The sequence below is a fragment of the Macaca mulatta genome, chromosome 12 (genome assembly GCF_049350105.2).
Source record: "Macaca mulatta isolate MMU2019108-1 chromosome 12, T2T-MMU8v2.0, whole genome shotgun sequence".
NCBI lineage: Eukaryota > Metazoa > Chordata > Mammalia > Primates > Cercopithecidae > Macaca > Macaca mulatta.
The window spans coordinates 27,398,883-27,417,175 of NC_133417.1; the positions used below are offsets into that span (position 1 = coordinate 27,398,883).

An 18,293-nucleotide genomic window follows, 5' to 3' on the forward strand; every position below is an offset into this window, starting at 1 on the left:
AAACCCTGCCACATTTGGCGTTGGAGGCCCTATTCTGAGGCTGGGCAGGCCTCAGAGAGCACAGCCAAGGCGCACCTTTCTGCCTTTTCCAGAGATGGCTACGGGCGCCCTGTTGGTGGACTTACCTGTCTGCATCAAAAGAAGAGATGGCAGTGGCATAGTTGAGGTTGTAGGCCAGGACAGTGGTGTAGTGATTGAACCCAAAAAAGTCATAGGTACCGTTGATCCTCCTCTTCTCACTCTCTGTAAATTCTGGCAGCCTGGATGGAAGAAGCCATTAAGGGCAGGGCGTCAGGGAGAGCCACGCTTTGAGAAGAGAATGTCATGGGGCTGGGGCGGGGGAGCGCTCTGAACCCCAGGGACTTGGCAGTGACTGGGGGAACCGGAGGGGACGAACAGGTCCTTCAGACGGTGCAGGAAGTACCTGCGGCTCCTACTGCCCAGACCAAAAAACTGGCTTCCCTAGGTCTCTGCAAGAGCCTCTGAAACCTGAAGGGACCACACACACACACGCACACGCACACGCACATACACACACATGCACGCACACACACGCACATACACACATGCACGCACACATGCACACGCACATACACATGCATGCACACACATGCACATACACACACATGCACGCCCACACACGCACATACACATGCATGCACACACACGCACATACACATGCACGCACACACATGCACATACACATGCACGCACACACATGCATGCACAGTTCTTCATTTCCTTCAAACATTAACATATGCAAATTCTGATATTTAGCATCTATGACAGATTTCAAAATCAAGAGCATACCTGAGGTACACACCCAAGACTCTTCCCCTATGTTTGTAAAGTTAGACCTTGTATAATTTTTTTTTTCTTGTGTCTGAGTCTCACTCTGTCACCTAGGCTGGAGTGCAGTGGCGCGATCTCAGCTCACTGCAACCTCCGCCTCCTGGGTTCAACTTCCTAAGTCTCCTGCCTCAGGCTCCTGAGTAGCTGGGACTACAAGCGCCCGCCACGATTCCGCTAATTTTTTGTATTTTTGGTAGAGATGGGGTTTCACCATGTTGGCCAGGCTGGTCTTGAACTCCTGACCTCAAATGATCCACCCACCTCAGCCTCCCAAAGTGTTGGGATTACAGGCATGAGCCACCGCGCCCGGCCCTGTATCTTGTATAATTTGTATCTCCGTTTTCTGCCCTTTCCAAGTTTCTCTGCTCCTTCCTGTTGGGTTTGGTTAGGCATGCCTCTTTTTCTCCAACTTTAGCAATAATAATAATAATAGCTTCAAGATCTTCAAAGTAGCAGGGGAAATAATTTGCAAATTGAGTATTTGAGTTTGAATTTCTCAGTTCTCACGATTTCACTGAACTTTGTTTTCTTTCTTTCTTTTTCTTTTTCTTTTTTTTTTCAGACAGCATCTCGCTCTGCCCTCCTGGGGACACTGAACGCCCCCTGAAGCTGGAGTGAAGTGGTGAGATCATAGCTCACTGCAACCTCAGTCTCCTGGGCTCAAGCAATCCTCCCACCTCAGCCTCCCAAGTAGTTGGGAATATAGGTGTGTGCCACCACGCCTAGATAATTTTTAATTTTTTTGTAAAGACAAAGTCTCACTATGTTGCCCAGGCTGGTCTTGAACTTCTGGTCTCAAGCAATCCCTCCAAAGTGCTGGGATTACATGTGAGCCTGGGAACTTTGTCTTCTTAACGTGTAGATGGAGCATTTTCCAGGCACTCTGAGTGAAAAGCCTCTCTCCTGCGGAACCTGACTAATGAACACTTGTGTGCGGTGTGTACAGATGGTCTTGACTACATGCGCATGCTGACAGGGAGACCTGGTGCTTCTGGTTTAGGTGTGGCCCAGAGATGCCTCCGATACTTTCATCTTGACCTTCCTGTTACCGTTAACCTGAGCGATCAAGAACTTTCCTTCCCTGGGGTTTCTGAGATGATGGGAGAAAACCAAAGCACAGCCTCCTCATGTACCTGATGCCTCTGCTCAGAAGCCAGCAATGGCCTGTGGCCCCAAAGCCAGTGCCCTGCGCGTGGCTTCCAGGCCCTTCACCATGTGGCCTCAGCCCCTTCACTGCCGCTGGGCTGGTCTCCCCCACTCTCAGCTTCTGGCACCCCACTCATTATTACCTCTAGGCCTGTCTTCACAACCCTGCCCCTTAGAAGGAATGACCTGTAATCTCCTGCACTCTATCCCCTGTCAAGGCCCAGCTCAGCTGATGTCCTGCCTTGTCCATGAAATCTCCTGGGTCTACCCAGTCCACCCTGATCTCATCTGCTGAGTTTTCTTTGTACTGAAGAGCCTGGGGAATGGGATTCCATGGAGCACTGTCTTTCCAGCTGATCTGTCAGCAGCTTGAGGAAGCCACTTGGAATCCTCTCCTTCCGTGGACCCCTCCCTCTGACCCTGGCTCGGTCTAATGGTAGGTGTTCGGCAAACTTGTGCGGATGGGCCGCACGCTCACCGGTTTCGCTGGAGATCACAGTTCGCAGATCAGACCTTTAGGCACAGCCTGCTCTGCGGCACTTACCCTAACTAGGCCGGGGTGTGCATTGTGAGGTGGGAGCTGGCTTTTCTTTTTCTTTTTTCTTTTTTTTTTTGGAGACAGAGTCTCCCTCTGTCGTCCAGGCTGGAGGGCAGTGGCGCCATCTCGGCTCTCTGCAACCTCTGCCTCCTGAGCTCAAGCGATTCTCTGGCCTCAGCCTCCCAAGTAGCTGGGATTACAGGCCCCCGCCACCGCGCCTGGTAATTTTGTATTTTTAGTAGAGACAGGGTTTCGCCATGTTGGCCAGGCTGGTCTTGACCTCCTGACCTCAAGTAATCCGCCCGCCTCGTTCTCCCAAAGTGCTGGGATTACAGGCGTGAGCCACCGCGCCCAGCCTGGGAGCTGGATTTTTAATCCTCAGCTGGGCTCTATGGGGGCGTCTGGGGACAGGACTCAAAGACTGTGTTGGGAATTCACACCTGATTCCCGCCGGCCTTGGAGCGGTGGGCATGTTCCCACGGGCAGTGACCCCCGCTTCCCGCGCTTCCACACACCACACCTCTCGCCCCACCGGCATGACTCAAGCCCCCAGCATGCGCCCTGGGGGCAGACAGCTTGGCTGCAAATCTCAGCTCCATCTCTTAATAGCTGGGTGACCTTGCCCTAATCTTTGCGCCTCACTTTACTCATATTTAAGTAGAAATAAAGATGCCAACAGAAGATGCGTAAACGTTGGCTGCTGACGTTGCTACTCCTTCCTTGACAAGAAGGGGCGGGTGGGTAACGAGGGACGCTTTGGTGCAGATCATCGCCACCTGCTGGCCAAATGATGCAAAGCACAAACCTGACTCACCCACTGCCACCCACATGCGCACGTGCGGTGATGAAATGGGATAGGATGAGCCGGGATTTATCTGTGGAGTGGTGGAGTGGGGTTGCTCAGAGGTGGATATCCTTGGGACAGATTTCCTGGCTGTTCTGCAATATAATAACCATAATAGCAACCCCCCTCTGTCAAGCACAGGTGCCAGGTGCTGGGCTAAGCTTTACATATATGATCACAGGTAACTTCCCAGCAAGCAAAGAAGTTCAGTCATGGTAACTTGCCCGAGACATGCCTCTGCGACCCCGACGCCATGCCCTCAGCACTGCGGGCACCAGGCCCTTACCGAGACTTGTTGAGGCCTGCAGCCAAGCTCCTGTCACGGATCCGCGTCTTCATCACCTCGTTGTAATCTCCATTCTTGAAAATAGGATGTGCAAACCAGCCTCCCATGAACTGCGGGTGGGGTTGGGGAGACAGTCAGCCCAGGCATTACAAGTGGGTACAGCAAGAGACAGCACCGTCCCTGCTCAGAAGTGCCGGGCCTCACAACCTCCCTCCTTTTTCTGGACCCCCAGGCTAGATTTTCTTCTCTGTGGCTCCTGCCTGTTGCAGCTTCAGTGCCCACAGGTCTCCCAGCTGGGTCTGTGCTTGCTCAGCTGCTGTCGCACTGAGGGCAGGGCCACCTCTTCATAGTTACAGCTTGAGGTGACAGGAACTGACCTGTGCACTGACCCTGGAACTCAACAAATGCTTCCTGGCTGCCCTTGGACGGATCCTGCAGAGGAGAAGGGAGAACCACAAGCCTCCAGGCTCCCGGTTCCCTTTCTCACCACTGAGCAGCTGAACTTCTGCATCAAAGTGCCCAAGGAGCAACCAGGACTTTCTGGGGAGGGCTGAGATGCAAGGTTTTGCTTTCCTGACTTTCCGGGCAAAGCATAACTCTTCATGGGCCTTCACAGCCCCAACATGGGGAACTGTTTGACCCATTTTCTCTAATGAGGCCTAGGCCATCCTTATCACGGGTAGGGATACGTGGCACCCACACACTGTGATGCTGGGGGGTTGAGAGCCTTCTTTAGTCTCTCCAAATCCTCTCCTCACCTGCTAGCTGCTGCTGGGAATTGGGGTGAGGGCAGCTTCCACTCATGGTTAGAGACGAGGCATGGAACACACATGCCCTGGTAAGGAGGCTTAAGTGCAGCCACTCCAAGGTAACACACTGGATGTTTTTGTGGAAGCTGATTCTAATAGGAGATGCATCTGTCATAGTCCATGGCTGCAGTATCACAGTTCACCAGTAAGTGGCTCAATCTAAAGATATGACAGCCTAACATTTCCTGACATTCGAAGTTTTGATTTCAGGAAAAAAGGAAATGTTGCTCTAAATCACCAGTTCTGTGAGTCTGAAATGAGGGATACATTAATTTTGTTTCAAAACTGTTTCCCCAGCTGACTGGCAGACCAGAAAATTAAGCTCTTCGTTGCGTTTATTAATTTGACTATCTTTGTCAAGTTCTCCTGTGAAGAGTTTGGCAAACCAAGGCCCTTGGTGTTCCCCCCAAGAGAGTTATAGTGTCACAGTTGGCAGACTCTTCCACAGAGCCCAAAGTGGGAACCAGTCCAGAGAGAAACCCCTCTCTTTCCTTCCTGATGCAAAATGTAGGGGACAGCACCTTCTAGCCCTTTCAGAGACTCTAGGAAGAGCCAGAGGAGCTGTGCCATGAATGAGGATCATTCTCCTTCTCTTCTCTTGTCAGTCAGGGGTTCAGGTGGAAATAAAGGTAGGCCATGCTGGCACCTGCTTCCCTTTTTTTTTTTTTTTTTTTTTTGGAGATGGAGCCTCGCTCTGTCACTCAGGCTGGAATGCAATGGCCATCTCAACTCCTGGGTTCTCCTGCCTCAGCCTCCAGAGTAGCTGGGACTACAGGCATGTGCCACCATGCCTGGGTAATTTTTATATTTTTAGTAGAGATGGGGTCTCACCATGTTGGCCAGGCTGGTCTAGAACTCCTGACCTCAGATTATCAGTCTGCCTTAGCCTCCCAAACTGCTGGGATTACAGGTGTGAGCCGCCATGCCCAGCCAGCTTCCTACTAATGTCTCTACTTCCTAGGGGTGAAATTCCATGACCAAAAGATGCTGTTCTTAAACTCACTGAGTTGGCAAATTAGGGGCACTAATGAGTTTCACAGAATCTAAAGTCAGGAGATCGAGACCATCCTGGCTAACATGGTGAAACCCCATCTCTGCTAAAAAAATACAAAAAACTAGCTGGGCGAGGTGGCGGGCGCCTGTAGTCCCAGCTACTTGGGAAGCTGAGGCAGGAGAGTGGCATAAACCCGGAAGGCGGAGCTTGCAGTGAGCTGAGATCCGGCCACTGCACTCCAGCCCGGGTGACAGAGCAAGACTCCGTCTAAAAAAAAAAAAAAAAAAAAAAAAGAAATGCCTAGGCTGGAGCAAATCAAATTAGATGGCGACACCTAAAGGTGACGTGTGACATTGCAGCCCAGCTCTGTTAGTGACTATAGTCAAACCAGAGAGACTGAAGAGATTTGGAAATTTCTCTCTATGAGTTAACTTCAAACCAATGTTACAGAAATAATTACCTGTACAAATGATTTTTAAAAACTTAAAGACAACCTAACCCCATAGACCTTATCACTTTCATCACAGCAAACTTATGAGGTGGGTAGAGCATCTCCAGTTCAAAGATGAGAAAACTAAGGCATGAAAAAGTTAGATGATTTTCCCAAGTTCACAAAATCAGGCAATAGCAAAACTAGGCTTAGATCCTAACCATTCTTCTTTTTTTGGGTTGGGGGTGGTCTCCCTCTGTCACGTGGAGTTTAATGGTGCTGAAATCATGGCTCACTGCAACCTTGAACTCCTGGGCTCAAGCTCCCACCTTAGCCTCCTGAGCAGCTGGGACTATAGGTGTGTGCCACCATGCCCTAATAATTTTTGTTTCTTAACAGACAAGGTCTTGCTATGTTGCCCAGGCTGGTCTCAAACTCCTAGCCTCAAGCAATCCTCCTGCCTCAGCCTTCCAAAGTGCTGGGATTACAGACATGAGCCACCACACCCTAAATCTTTGATTCACAATCTGTTTCCATTAGGCTGGAAGGAAAGATGGACAAAAGTAAGAACAAGTGTCCAGAGGAAAAACAGACCTGAACATATCTCCTGGCCGCCTCCACATCCTCCTGGTTAGAGGGATCTCTGGGTTCAGCCCAGTCACTGCTGATGGTGATGGAAATCACACCACCTTGACTGGCGCGGTATACATCGTTGTACAGATGCCAGGCCTCAGCATGAGCCTTTATTAGGTTGTGGCCAACAATGTAGGGGGCAGTGCCAGGCCTAACAAAGATTCCTGGAAACATACACATGAACGTCAACAGAGAATGGATAGAATGGATGTGACCGAGATTGTTAGTCCCTGCCTGCAGATGTCCCCTCTCTGTTTGGGAGAAGAGGTGTAGATTCTGGCATTAGGAAAACTGGAATTCAAACCCTGGCTCTCCCTCTTATTACCTGGCTGTGTAATTTTGGGTGAGTAATTCAGCCTTTCAGTTTTCTCCCTGGTGAAATGGGCAGCAGAGAGTGCTTGTTAGAGGGAAACGAAACGTGTATGAAACCCACCCACAGCAGCACTGTGTCTGGAAAAGGGAAGGACACTTGATAAATGTTGGTTTCTGTCCCCCTCCTCCAGAAGAGTGGTTCGTATGTCTCAGGCAAAATACCCATAATAGAGATACCTGTCACAGAATCTAAAGCCCCCAATTTAAGAAATGCTTAGGCTGGAGCAAATCAAATCAGATGGTGACACCCGAAGCTGAAGTGTGACATTGCAGCCCAACTCTGTTAGCTACTATAGTCAAACTAGAAAGACTAAAGAGATGGAGTTTCTTTCTATTGAGTTAGCTTCAAACCAATGTTATATTCAGAAAGGACTACATGTACAAATGATTTTTTTAAACTTAAAAGACAACCCAGGCCGGGCAGGGTGGCTCACACCTGTAATCCCAGCACGTTGGGAGCCTGAGGCAGGTGGATCACCTGAGGCCAGGAGTTCAAGACCAGCCTGCCCAATATGGCAAAACCCGTCTCTACTAAAAATACAAAAAAATTAGCCAGCTGTGGTGGCAGGAACCTGTAATCCTAGCTACTCAGGAGGCTGGGGCAGGAGAATCGCTCGAACCTGGGAGGCGGAGATTGCAGTGAGCTGAGAGGTTCAAGCAATTCTCGTGTCTCAGCCTCCTGAGTAGCTGGGACTACAGGCGCACGCCACCATGCCTCGTTAATTTTTGTATTTTTAGTAGAGACGGGGTTTCCCCATATTGGTCAGGCTGGTCTTGAACTCCTGACCTCAGGCGATCCACCCGCCTCGGCCTCCCAAAGTGCTGGGATTACAGGCATGAGCCACCATAACTGCCCTATTATTATTTTTGAGACAGGGTCATGCACTGTCATCCAGGCTGGAGTGCAATTGTGCCATGATCATGGCTCACTGAAGCCTTGAACTCCCGGGCTCAAATGAATTGACAGGAGTTGATAATCTGGAGCTCCTTGGGGATCCACTGTGATCGTTAGGGTTGGAGAATATAGCTAATGCAAGCAGCTGACACAGAGATCCCCGACAGTGAATGCTCCAAGAGAGGCGCCTCTCATGTGTTGAAGGAGTATAAACCAAAGAGGCAACCTAGGACCAATGGAGATGCCTCTGATAACGATTTGAGGCACATCTTCTGGTGGCTCTTTCCAGCTGTTCCACAGTGTTCTGGGGAATCACATGGATGAACACAAATTTATTCTCATTAGCTCAGAACTAAAGGAAAGGGAAACTGGATGGTTCTCAAGGCACAAAAATAGGTCCACAATTTCTTATTCAAAACCCTTAAGGATCCCGCAATCCTACTTTTGGGCATTTATCCAAAGGAAAGTAAGTCAGTATACCAAATAGATACCTGCATCTCCCTGTTTATTGCATCACTATTACAATGGCCAAGATATGGAATCAACCTAAGTGTCCATCAACAGATGAATGGATAAAGAAAATGTGGCATTTATATATAATGGAATACTATACAGCCATAAAAAAGGATGAATCTTGTCATTTGTGACAATATTGATGGAACTGGAGGTCATTATGTAAAGTGAAATAAGTCAGGCACAGAAAGGCAAATACTGCATGTTCTTACTTATATGTGGGAGCTAAAAAGATGAGCTCCTAGCAGTAGAGAGTAGAATTGTGATTACTAGAGGATGGGAAGGGTAGTGGGGAGGGAGGATAGGGAGAGGTTGGTTAATGGATACAAAGTTAAGCTAGATAAGAAGATGAAGTTCTAGTGATGTGTGGCACTGTAGGGTGAATATATTTAACAAGAATTTAGGCTGGGTGCAGTGGCTCACGCCTGTAATCCCAGCACTTTGGGAGGCCGAGGCGGGCGGATTACCTGAGGCCAGGAGTTTAAGACCAGCCTGGCCAGCATAATGAAACCTCGTTTCTACTAAAAATACAACAATTAGCCAAGCATGGTGGCCCATGCCTGTAATCCCAGCTACGCAGGAGGCTGAGGCAGGAGAATTGCTTGAGCCCGGGGGATGGAGGTTGCAGTGAGCTTCACTCCAGCCTGGCCGACAGAGTGAGACTCTGTCTCAAAATAAATAAATAAATAAATAAATAAATAAATAATAATTTTAAAAAAAGAATTGAGTGTGTATTTTCAAAAAGCTAGAAAAGAGGACTCAGAATGTTTCCAACACAAAGAAATGATGAATGTTTAAGGTTATGAATATACTAATTACTCTGATTTCATCATAGGACATTGTATACATGTATCAAAATATATTTTGTACTCCATATATATGTGTAGGGAAAAGAAAGATCAGACTGTTACCATGTCTATGTAGAAAGGGAACACATAAGAAATTCCATTTTGACCTGTAACTTGAAAAATTGCTTTGCTGAGATGCTGTTAATTTGTTACAAATTAACAACTACTTTGCGCAACCTTGTGCTCACAGAAACATGTGTTGTATGGAATCAAGGTTTAAGGGATCTAGGGCTGTGCAGGACGTGCCTTGTTAACAAAATGTTTACAAGCAGTATGCTTGGTAAAAGTCATTGCCATTCTCCAGTCTCAATAAACCAGGGGCACAATGCACTGTGAAAAGCCGCAGAGAACTCTGCCTTGGAAACCCGGGTATTGTCCAAGGTTTCCGCCCATGTGATAGTCTGAACTATGGCCTCGTGGGATGAGAAAGACCTGACCATCCCCCAGCCCGACACCCGTGAAGTGTCTGTGCTGAGGTGGATTAGTAAAAGAAGAAAGCCTCTTGCAGTTGAGATAGAGGAAGGCCACTGTCTCCTGCCGGCCCCTGGGAACTGAATGTCTCGGTTTAAAACCCGATCGTACATTTGTTCAATTCTGAGATAGGAGAAAAACTGCCCTATGTCGGGAGGCAAGACATGTTGGCAGCAATGCTGCTTTGTTATTCTTTACTCCACTGAGATGTTTGGGCGGAGAGAAACATAAATCTGGCCTACGTGCACATCCAGGCATAGTACCTCCCCTTGAACTTAATTATGACATAGATTCTTTTGCTCACATGTTTTCTTGCTGGCCTTCTCCCTGTTATCACCCTGCTCTCCTACCGCATTCCTCTTGCTGAGATAATGAAAATAATAATCGATAAAAACTGAGGGAACTCAGAGACCGCTGCCGGTGCAGGTCCTTGGTATGCTGAGTGCCGGTCTCCCGGGCCCACTGTTGTTTCTCTATACTTTGTCTCTGTGTCTTATTTCTTTTCTCAGTCTCTCGTCCCACCTGATGAGATATGCCCACAGGTGTGGAGGGGAAGGCCACCCCTTCATATATGTACAATTATTGCATATCAACCAAAGATAAAAGAAAAAAAATCTTTTAGGTTCAGATGTGTTTTGGAATTAAATGTTTCCTTTGAAAAAAGTACCTACCAGCCCCATGGGCCCGGGACAGCTCTCCATAGTCAAGCACACTGATATCTGTGCAGCGGAACATAGGAATGTTCGCTCAGTGCGATAAAGACCATGAGCAGCCTCCTGTTGGTTCGAGTCAGCTTTCACTACTATTAAATGAGCTCAGGTCAGCCAAACCAATTGTCAGAACCTTTGGGGTTTGGGAATTGTGGAAACAGACTGTAGATCTGTACAGCCTGACAAACTGTCCTTCCCCACATCAATTTGCCCACATCTCTGATCTCAGAGAGCTGCCCACCTGAGGCCGATCAGAGTCACAGAGCAAAGAAATGAACCCACCTTGAGGTACTGAGATGCGAAATTCATGGTTAGCAATGCCATGTCAGGAGGGAAACCTCTACAGCCCTGAGCAAGAAGCAGGGTTTCTGCTATGGGGCTTTCTTTGCTGCCTCCTCCTGTGCCATTTGGATTTCAACTCTTGATGTGCTAAGAATGCCATGATCCAAAGAGCCGACGAGCCAGGGCTGGGACTTACCTGGAGCCGCTGTTCCATAGCCATATCCCTGGTAAGCAATGACAAAGGGCTCATTCAGCGTGATCCAAAACTTCACCTTGTCTCCCAGCCTCTGGAAGAGCACATCTGCATACTCCTTAAACCGCTGCACGATGGTCTCATTCTCCCAGCCTCCCACATCCTGAAGCGCCTGCGGTAGGTCCCAGTGGTAAATGGTCACCTGGGAAGAAGCCAGACCAGCTGTTGCATCAATCGTGCTTTCCATGCGAAGCCCTAGGTTAGATGTGCCAGCATCAATGTCTGCTGCTAATCCTGAGGGTGACTTATAAGACAAAAAGGCTCAAAGATTTTTTTCTTTTTTTTTTTAGGAAAGGGATAAATTGCTTTCATGGAGAACTAGATGGCTGAGGTCAAAGTTGGGAAGGAAGCTCTTTTATGCTTTTTGAATTCTGCACCATATGACTTTACCAACAATTAAAAAGTTAAATTTGAGGTCGGGCATGGTGGCTCATACCTATAATCTCAGCACTTTGGGAGGCTGAGGTGGGTGGATCACTTGAGGCCAGGAGTTTGAGACCAGCCTGGCCAATACAGTGAAACCCTGTCTCTACTAGAAATACAAAAATTAGCCAGGCATGGTGGTGCGTGCCTATAAGCCCACCTACTCAGGAGGCTGAGAAACGAGATCCACCACTGCACTCCAGCCTGGAGGACAGAGCGAGACTACCTACATCTCAAAAACAACAACAACAATGACAACAACAACAACAAAAGCTAAATTTGAAACCAGCATTTCGTTTACACGATAAAGGTGCTCCCCCAGCCCCGCTGGTTCCCGCATGTGGACTTTCCCGAGGCCTGACCAGGCCCCACCATACCTGAGGCTGGATGCTGGCGGCCAGCAGTGCGTCAATGAACCTCACGTAGTAGTTCAGGCCCGCTTCATTGATGTACCTGGTGGTTCCATCAGGGAGGATGCGAGACCAGGAGATGGAAAAACGGTAGTGGGACACGCCCAGGTTCTGCAGGGTGACCAGATCCTCAGCAATCTTGTGATAACTGTCACAGGCCACGTCTCCGACGGCGTCATTTTCAACCTTCAGCGGTGTGTGAGAAAATGTGTCCCAAATGCTGAGTCCTTTGCCATCTGCTCTCCACGCACCTTCGATCTCAAGATGACAAGACACGGTCTAATTAGGTCATTCTGTCAAGCACTCGCAGCTTCCTTTCTGCCACCGGGTGAGTCTCAAGTCAGGACGTTTACTCTTTTGTGATAATGCTTAGTTTAAAACAAGCACATTGGTCCAGGTATGGTGACTCACACCAGCAACCCCAGTGCTATGGGAGGATCGCTCAAGCCCAGGAATTCAAAACCAACCTGGGCAGCATGGCAAAACCCCATCTCTGTAAAAAAATCAAAAACATTAGCCAAGTGTGGTTACCTTCTCTGGGAGCCTGCTCTGGCCCCCACTCAGTCTCGGAACTCCCCCGGCTTTCTCTACACATGCAGCAGGCCCACTCTCGCACAGAGACAGACGCAGGCAGAAGATGGAAAGCAGGAACCATCATTAACTGCCAGGCAAGTCACTCGCCTTTTCGTATTCCATTTTTCTTGGAAAAAATAAAACCATCCTATTTTCTGTAGGAGTGAGCCTCATTTTGGATGAATACAGGAGCAATGTGATGTTGTTAGGACATCAGAATAAGCTCAGGTCCATGCTGAGAGCCAACGTGAGCAAACAGCCTGCTTGGAAGGATCTAGCTGAGGAATAAAAGGGTCCAGCAGGGACTCGTCATAGTCACGGGCTGTAGAACAGTGTTTTGGTCAATGACGGACCTGATATATGATGGTGGTCCCGTAAGATTATAATGGAGCTGAAACATTCCTATTGCCTAGTGCTTTGTAGCCATTGTAACGCTGTAGAGCACTGCATTATTCATGTTTCTGGTGGTGCTCATGTCAATAAACTGACCGTGTAGCCAGCAGTATAAAAGTATAGCACATGCAGGCCAGGTGCTGTGGCTCAGACCTGTAATTCCAGCACTTTGGGAGGCTAAGGGAGGAGGATCACATGAGGCCAGGAGTTCAAGACCAGCCCTAGCAACATAGTGAGACCCTCATTTCTACAAAAAAATTAAAAATAAAAAAATCATTGGGTTGGTGACATGTGCATGTAATCCCAGTTACTTGGAAGGCTGAGTGATCCTCCTGCCTCAGCCTCCCGAGTAGCTGGGACTATGGGAGCATACCACCATACTCGGCTAATCTTTTTGATTTTTTTTTTTTTTTGAGACGGAGTCTCGCTCTGTCCCCCAGGCTGGAGTGTAGTGGCGTGATCTCGGTTCACTGCAAGCTCGGCCTCCCGGGTTCACGCCATTCTCCTGCCTCAGCCTCCTGAGTAGCTGTGACTACAGGTGCCCGCCACCGTGCCCGGCTAATTTTTTTTTTTTTTTTGTATTTTTAGTAGAGACTGGGTTTCACTGTGGTCTCGATCTCCTGATCTTGTGATCTGCCCGCCTCAGCCTCCCAAAGTGCTGGGATTACAGGCATGAGCCACCGCGCCCGGCCTTGATTTTTTTATAGAGATAGGGCTTTGCCACGTTGCCCAGGCTGGTTTTGAACTCCTGGGCTCGAGCAACCCTCCCACAGCACTGGGGTTTGCAGGCGTGAGCCACCACACCTGGACCAATGTGCTTGTTTTAAGCTAAGCATTATCACAAAAGAGTAAAAAAGTTTAAAAAATTAAAAAGTTAATAAAGTAAAAATGTTATAGTAAGCTAAGGTTAATGTGTTATTGAAGAAAGAAAAACATCTAAAAAACAAATGTAGCGTAGCATAAGTGTGCAATGTTTAAGTCCACAGGAGTGTACAGTAATGCCCAGGCCTTCCCATTCACTCACCCCTCACTCACCGACTCACCCAGAGCAACTTCCAGTCCCGCAGGCTCCATTCACGGTAAGTGCCCTGTCCAGCTTTTATGCCATATTTTCACTGTGCCTTTTAGATACACGAATACCACTGTGTTACAGCTGCCTCCAGCATTCAGTACCGTAACAGGCTGTACAGGTTTGTAGCCTAGAAGCACTAGGCTAAACCATGTAGCCCAGGTGTATAGTAGGCTATACCATCTAGGTGTGTGTAAGTGTACTCTGTGTGATGTTCACACAACTATGAACTCCCCTAACATCACACCTCTCAGAGCAAATCCCTGTCGTGAGCGATGCGTGACTGTATTTGTGTGTCTTTGCCCAAGTGCTTCTGCCCAGGCTCTCCCTGCTCTACCTGGCCCTGCAAGCACTCATCTCAAGACAGCCAGGCTCACCATGCTGGTCTGGGTAAATTTGAGGCTGTGAAGAAGCCAGGCTGTCTGGAAGAGGACTGCCCAGACCCCATGCTGCCCCTCCATGGGTCTGCTGGAATCTCCTGTTCATGCATCTGCCCTTCCCAGCACTGAACTGAGAGCCTGGTGCAGGGCAGGTGTGTGGTCAACGGTGTCCCACCACCCTGAACTGCTCACCTGATATGCAGCAGAAGCCGCACTCCAGATGAAGCCTTCAGGAAACCGTCCGTACAGAAACTCATCCTCCCTGGCCAGTGGCATGCCGTTGTTGGTAATGACCTCTGTGTAGTACCTGGCGGAGGTTCTTGCTGTGCGAGGCCTGTTCGTGTTGTTGAAATCAACATGGTACAGTCCAAACTTGACCGTGTAGCCATTCAGCCACTCAAAGTTGTCCATCAGAGACCAGGCGACATACCCTCGAAGGTCTACACCATCGACCCTGTAGGCTGGGAACATCCCAAAGGGAGCAGAGGAGAGCTTGACACCAGGAGTCAGGGCCTCCACACAGCCAACCCAGTGTCAGCTCCTCAATTCAAGGTTGTTGTCCTAAAAGTGACATACGCCCTGAAAGACCAACAGGTCATCTGTCGATCTTACTTTTTTGCCAGTACCTATGACTCCACAGCAAGCATTAATGACTGATCATCTCCAAATCAAATTCTTCTGTTGGGGTAAAGAAACATGCCCCAAATTCAAGAGCCTCAGCCCACTTAGGAAGTTAAGCCCAATGCATCTTAGTCCCAGCTACTGGGGAGGCTGAGGCAGGAGAATTGCTTGAACTTGGGAGGCGGAGGTTGCAGTGAGCCAAGATCACACCACTGCACTCCAGCCTGGGCAACAGAGTGAGATTCCGTCTCAAAGAAAAAAAAAAAAGATCAATGAGACAAAAAGTTGATTTTTAGGCCAGGCACAGTGGCTCACACCTGTAATCTTAACACTTTGGGAGGCAGAGGCAGGTGGATCACTTGAAGTCAGGAGTTTGAAACCAGCCTGGCCAACATGGTGAAACCCTGTCTCTACTAAAAATACAAAACAATTAGCCGGGCGTGATGGCCACTGCACTCCAGTCTGGGTAACAGAGCAAGACTCCATCTCAGAAAAAAAAAAAAAAAAGGAAGTTTGAATTTACACAACTTTCTTGTTTTACGTGCATAAGATACGCTCTATGGAGGCAGAAATTTGTGTTTTGTTCATTACTGTATCCCAGCACCTAAAATAATGAACGAATGGACCCATGACAATATGAATATTCTGCTGGGGACCCTGTGTGTGTGGTGTTTGTGCTTTTCCTTTGCAGAGACAACCATAGCCTTTTTCCCCAGCTTCTCAAGGAGCATATAACCCCCAAACAGATAAAGAATTATGGAGTTGGGACCTAAGAGAGAGACCTGTTGGGGGCTCATAAATCATCCTGGCAAAACATTTCAGGCACATGACCCAGGGAATGTGGGAAGGTTTCTTTAAAGGGAAATGAACCCTCACATACCTTTCAAAGCCTCATTGATATAGGTTTTGTGGTAAAATATCCTACTGGTATCCTCTGCGTTCGGATTGGTCAGTCCCACTCCATTTTCGGTGATGTAAATGGGAATGTCACCATACTCTTCCTTGATCCAGTTCAGCAGCCTTCGCATCCCCCAGGGCGCAGCTCTGTTCAGTGCTGTGGAAGGCCACGAAGTGTCCTCCTCCTCAGCCATCTCCCGGTCATCTTCATAGGAGGGTGGGTTTAGACTGGGTGTTTTGTACTGCACGATTCTGGAGGAGTATGTGTTGAGGCAGAAGACGTCGGCCGTCGCCCTGATGAACCTCTTCTCTTCCTCAGTGAAGCTTGGCAGGCGGGAGGTGGCTAAGTGCTGCAGTTCACTCCTGTTCCCCACTTTCCACTTCATGGCGTCAGGATAGTCTCCGTTTCTAAAAATGGGGTGGGCAAACCAGCCCAGGGAGAACTGCAGCATTCGGTCAGCGGCTTCCACATCTCTGGGGACCCCTGGTGACTTGGGCTCTGCCCAGTGTGTACTGAGGCTCAGCGAGATGACCCCCTTCTGCTGCTGCCTGTATTTCTCATCGTACGTGTGATAGACTCTGGCATGGGCTTTGATGACGGCGTGGGCTATCCTATATGGTGCCCAGCCTGGGTCCTTCACCCCTGGGGGAAATTCCCCTGAGCCGTAACCCAGCCATGCCAGGTACATGGGCTCATTAAAAGTCATCCAGAACTTGACTCTGTCACCAAAGGTCTGGAAACAAAAGTCTGCGTAGCTGTCAAACAACTCAATCAAGGCAGGATTCTCCCAGCCTCCGATATCCTGGAGGGCCTGGGGCAGGTCCCAATGGAACAATGTCACCATAGGAAAGATGTTGCTTGCCATCAAGCCATCAATCAGCCTATTGTAATAATCAACCCCGTGACTGTTGATAGAGCTGTTTCTCCCAGTTGGGAAAATCCGAGACCAGGAGATAGAGAAGCGATAGGCCTTCACCTTCAAAGCTCGGAGCATATTCAGATCGGCATCCAGCTGGTGATAGCTGTCACAGGCGATGTCTCCAGTGGCATTGTCTTTCACATTGCTCCCTGGTGTGTGGGTAAAGTTATCCCAGATGCTGGGGCCTTTGCCGTCGGCATCCCACCCGCCTTCGATCTGATAAGCGGAAGAGGACACGCCCCACAGAAAGTCATCCCGGAAGGTCCCGTGGTAGAACAAATCTCTTTCAAACTTGGGTTGGCTGGAGAACTTTTCCCAAACGACTTTAGCCTTGGAGGGCACCTCAGATGGAAAAGCGAAGGCTCTGGCTTTGGAGGGGAGGTTTGCTGTATTAGGTGGTGGCAGTCTTTTTGCCCCCTTGGTGAGGAAACCGTTCTTTTCTATGACGCTAGTGAAAAAGTAGGCAGATTTCCTGGGAGTCCTTGACTTGCTGCTGTCGTTGAAGTTGACATGGTGCAGGCCAAACCTCTGGCTGTAACCAGAGGGGCCTTCGAAGCCATCAATGAGGGAGCGAGCAATGTAGGAACGAACATCCACGGAGTCTTCCCTGATAGCTGTGAAGAAAAATAAAAATTAGATTTATTTATTTATGAATTTATTTAATTGAGATGGGGTCTCACTGTGTTGCCCAGGCTGGTCTCAAACTCCTGGACTCAAGTGATCCTCCCAAGTAGCTGGGACTGACTACAGGAGTGAGCTAGCACACCTCTATTTTATTTATTTATCTTTTGAAGACCAGTCAGTGCAGTAGTGAGAAGGGGGAGCAGGGTATTAGAAGCTGTTTGATCTGTAACTCGTTGTGAACAGTCAACTAAGTTATTACCTCGGACCAGCGAGGACTGTTTTTCAATAAAATAGTTTTTACTGAAAAATTAGAAGTATAGTCTCTGTTACTAATGTTGATTTTAAAAAGTGTTCCTTTTGACATGAAAGTTTTGGGGGTGAGTTGGGTTACCCCGTAAATGTTCACCCTTTTTCCTCCTCAGAATGGATAAAAGGAAAATCCACAAGATCCTCACAAAACATCAGGCCACTTTTGTGGCCATAAATCTCAAAGCAAAGGAGCATCCTCATCTTCAAATAAATAGTGGAGGGATGTGTCCCATGTGTTACCACCAGGATGTCTTGGTTTTATATGGAACACATAAATCAATCTTTTAACAATATGCTTTTGCTTTTCCTTATTTATGTTTAGTAATATTGACATTAAGTGACAACATATTTCATATTTTAAAAAAGAAATAAACCAGCCTGGGCAACATGACCAGACTCTGTCTTTTTTCTCTATAAAAAAGACAGAAAGAAAGAAAATTAGCCTGGCCTGGTGGTGTGCGCCTGTAGTCCCAGCCACTTGGGAGGCTGAGGTGGGAGGATCACTTGAGCCCAGGAGGTCAAGGCTGCAGTGAGCCAAGATCATGCCAGTGTGCTCCAGCATGGGCATCAGAGCAAGACCCTGTCTAAAACAATAAAAATTAAAATAAAGAAATAAATAAAGCCTAAAACATATATTCCCTGGTACAGTGCATTGAATGGTGGCCCCCAAAAGATATATCTAAATTCTAACCCTTGGTACCAGTGAATACAACCTTATTTGGAAAAAGGATCTTTGCAGATGTAATTAAGTTAATGAGTTCAAGATAAGAACATCCTGGGTTAACTGAGGACTGACCT

General features: G+C 48.2%; 1 protein-coding gene and 1 pseudogene across 1 annotated transcript in view; one reads left to right on the top strand and one right to left on the bottom strand.

The window, feature by feature from the left end:
• The window catches only part of LCT (lactase), a 55,838-nt gene that overhangs the window by 7,158 nt on the left and 30,387 nt on the right, over positions 1–18,293 (bottom strand). The window contains exons 8-14 of the mRNA XM_015110009.3: positions 15,626–17,176; positions 14,317–14,585; positions 11,677–11,967; positions 10,820–11,018; positions 6,494–6,696; positions 3,667–3,776; positions 126–260 (exon numbers count right to left, since the gene is read on the bottom strand). Of these exons, the coding sequence (XP_014965495.2) occupies positions 126–260; positions 3,667–3,776; positions 6,494–6,696; positions 10,820–11,018; positions 11,677–11,967; positions 14,317–14,585; positions 15,626–17,176 (2,758 nt within the window). The remainder of the gene's footprint in view (positions 1–125; positions 261–3,666; positions 3,777–6,493; positions 6,697–10,819; positions 11,019–11,676; positions 11,968–14,316; positions 14,586–15,625; positions 17,177–18,293) is intronic.
• LOC144333375 (uncharacterized) lies at positions 9,188–10,153 on the top strand (annotated as a pseudogene).